This window comes from Cyprinodon variegatus, unplaced genomic scaffold, assembly GCF_000732505.1.
Source record: "Cyprinodon variegatus isolate N-32 unplaced genomic scaffold, C_variegatus-1.0 Scaffold759, whole genome shotgun sequence".
In the NCBI taxonomy this organism is placed as follows: Eukaryota; Metazoa; Chordata; class Actinopteri; order Cyprinodontiformes; family Cyprinodontidae; genus Cyprinodon; species Cyprinodon variegatus.
In genome coordinates this window covers 31,615-34,062 of record NW_015151212.1, presented here as the reverse complement: position 1 = coordinate 34,062, position 2,448 = coordinate 31,615, and the positions used below count along the sequence as shown (strand labels likewise).

At 39.4% G+C, this 2,448-nt stretch overlaps 1 protein-coding gene across 1 annotated transcript in view; it reads right to left on the bottom strand.

Annotated features, from left to right (window-relative positions):
• The window catches only part of blmh (bleomycin hydrolase), a 43,294-nt gene extending 41,655 nt beyond the window's left edge, over positions 1-1,639 (bottom strand). Inside the window, exon 1 of the mRNA XM_015395747.1 lies at positions 1,511-1,639. Coding sequence (XP_015251233.1) covers positions 1,511-1,520 — 10 coding nt within the window. The 5' untranslated portion in view covers positions 1,521-1,639. The remainder of the gene's footprint in view (positions 1-1,510) is intronic.
• Positions 1,640-2,448: the final 809 nt, after the last annotated feature.

The window sequence follows — 2,448 nt, the reverse complement described above, 5'->3', positions numbered from 1 at the left end:
CAAATTTTTCCTTTTCCTTCAAGCTTTTCTGATGCAATACTTTAGAATAATGTTGATGGAAACGCAACCAATTACACGTGGGTCCCCCCCTACTGGCCCCGCTCCCACTTTGGGAACCACTGGGCAAACAAAACCTACATAAAAGTGCAGCTCTGAAAGGATAGCAGATAGTAGGAGAGACAAGCCAATCAGAGGTGGCCCCCGAACCGTTCCTGAGCCCCATCTGTAGGAGGAACACAGTGGGAAGCCGGTCTGGTTCCTGCTGGACGGGAAACTAAGGAGTTCAGGCAACAAACACACTGACTGAATCGAACTAGCACCAGGTTGGGGTTTGCAGTCTTGTCCAATAATAGTGCAGAGTAATTAAACACTGAGCGGGACATTGCTTAGTCATGCATGCCCCCCCAGGATTCCACCCTCCATCGGCTGCATAAGGCCATTTTCTGTCGACATAAAAGCTGAAAGGCAGCGACCAGAAGAATAATGTCAAAAATTCATCAACTTAAATCCACAATTCTCTAATAAAACAGACCTGAGGGAGAAAATATCTTCCTCTGCCTCTGAGGAGTATGTATGAATGGATGTAAACATGGAACCTGATTACAACTGGCAGATAAGGTGGGAAAATAGTAGATATGACAGCATCCATTCATAAAATAAAAACACAGCTTAAAGTTACAACTGTTTATATTGAAACTAGGCTGAATCTATGGGGAGGAATCTAACAGTGAACCAGTTAGTTTGCTGGTAAGGTTGGTTAACCTGTTATTCAACAAACGAATGTAAGAATGATGAGTGCTGGCAGCAAACTGGCTTTTCATGTGAATTAAAATAATAATAAAGCACTGGCAGCCAGGAGTGACTTGCAAAATTCACACATCAAAAGGTTTTATAGCTGAACAGTTTATGATGCCGCCCATCACAAAGGGCACATCACTAAAATCAAGCAGTAAAACGGAGATGAAAAGGTGTTTAAAAGAGGAAAGCATTATTGGTCAGTTACACAACGAAGTATCCATAAATAAAAAAAATAATCTAAAAGATTTTAATCATTTTGATTTTTTTTATACTAAAACATAAAAAAACCACTGATAAAATATAAATAAGCACATTTTCACTATAAAGACAAACCTTGTGAAATACATGAGAAGTTCAAAGAGTTTGACAGGTCCATTTTGGACTAGCTTGTTTGGCGGATAGCATTGCATTTCCTGTAGCTGTTAACTCCAAACATTGAGTTTAAGTCTAATTAGCTGCTTATAACTGCGGTCTGGATGTTTGTACCAGTCTTGGTGGTTGATTAAATTAGCTGTCAGCTCCGCAGCCAGAACTAGGAACTAGGTAGAGTCTAGCTAGTCACTGCCCCGGCATGCTGCTAGCGGACTGAAGCTAACCTAGCCTGTTAGCTCCCTCACTGGCCACCGTTCATATGCGACAGAAGCGCTTGTTTTGGCGAGTTGGAGAAAGAAAACCAACACGACAGGAGTGGGACAAAATGCCTCCAACCTACCGGTGTCCATGTTTCCAAGAAGCTCGTGAATCGGTGGCTATAGTCCCAAAAAGTGGCCGGCTCTTTGTTTATTTCATTCACAGGCGGAGAGTCGGTGTGTTCACGGGGTGCGCTCGTTTGTGCGCACGGGTTCGATTTTTGACGTGGCGTTTGGGCGGGGTTAGGGAAAATTCATTCCTAAACCTGAAGAGTCTTCTTTGGAAGTCCATTTCTACGGAAGGGGATTAAGGCCACTGAAAAAAATTGAAAAACAAAAATTTAAAAAACTTATTTTTTTTATTTATTTCAGTATAACATGAGAAAAAAAGTCAGAATTCTGACTTAAATCTCACAATTCCGACTTTAATCTCACAATTCTAAATTAATTCTGACAGCTAACAACCATGTTAGCATGTAGCCATGTCTGTTTTAGAGACGAGCTCTCTTGTTTTAATCCCCTTCTGCTCCTTTCATTAATGAAATGGCATCACCGGAAACCCCTCAGGGTCTGTCATTTTCTATCAATGTGTCACTGTTCCTCCCAAACAACTCACATCTTTGCCAGTGAAACTTAGTGCTTCCACATCTCTTCCTTCATGGTGCCCATCTACATTAAGATCCATAATTCTGAGATTAAAGTCAGAATTTTGAGATTAAAGTCAAAATTCTGAGATTAAAGTTCAAATCCTGAGAAAAAAGTCCGAATTCTGAGATTAAAGTCCATATTCTGACTTTTTTCCTATATTAAACTGAAATATTATTTAAAAATGAGTTAACTTTTTTTTCCCCCCAGTGGCCCTAATCCTCTTCCATACATTTCTGCCACTCTGTTAAAAAAAGTAAATTATATTATCTCATTATAATGAGCTACTGTCTCAAAATAACTAACACTATCTTATTATTTTTTAGTTACTATCTTATTATAATTAGATAATATCTCATTATTTTGAGTTACTATC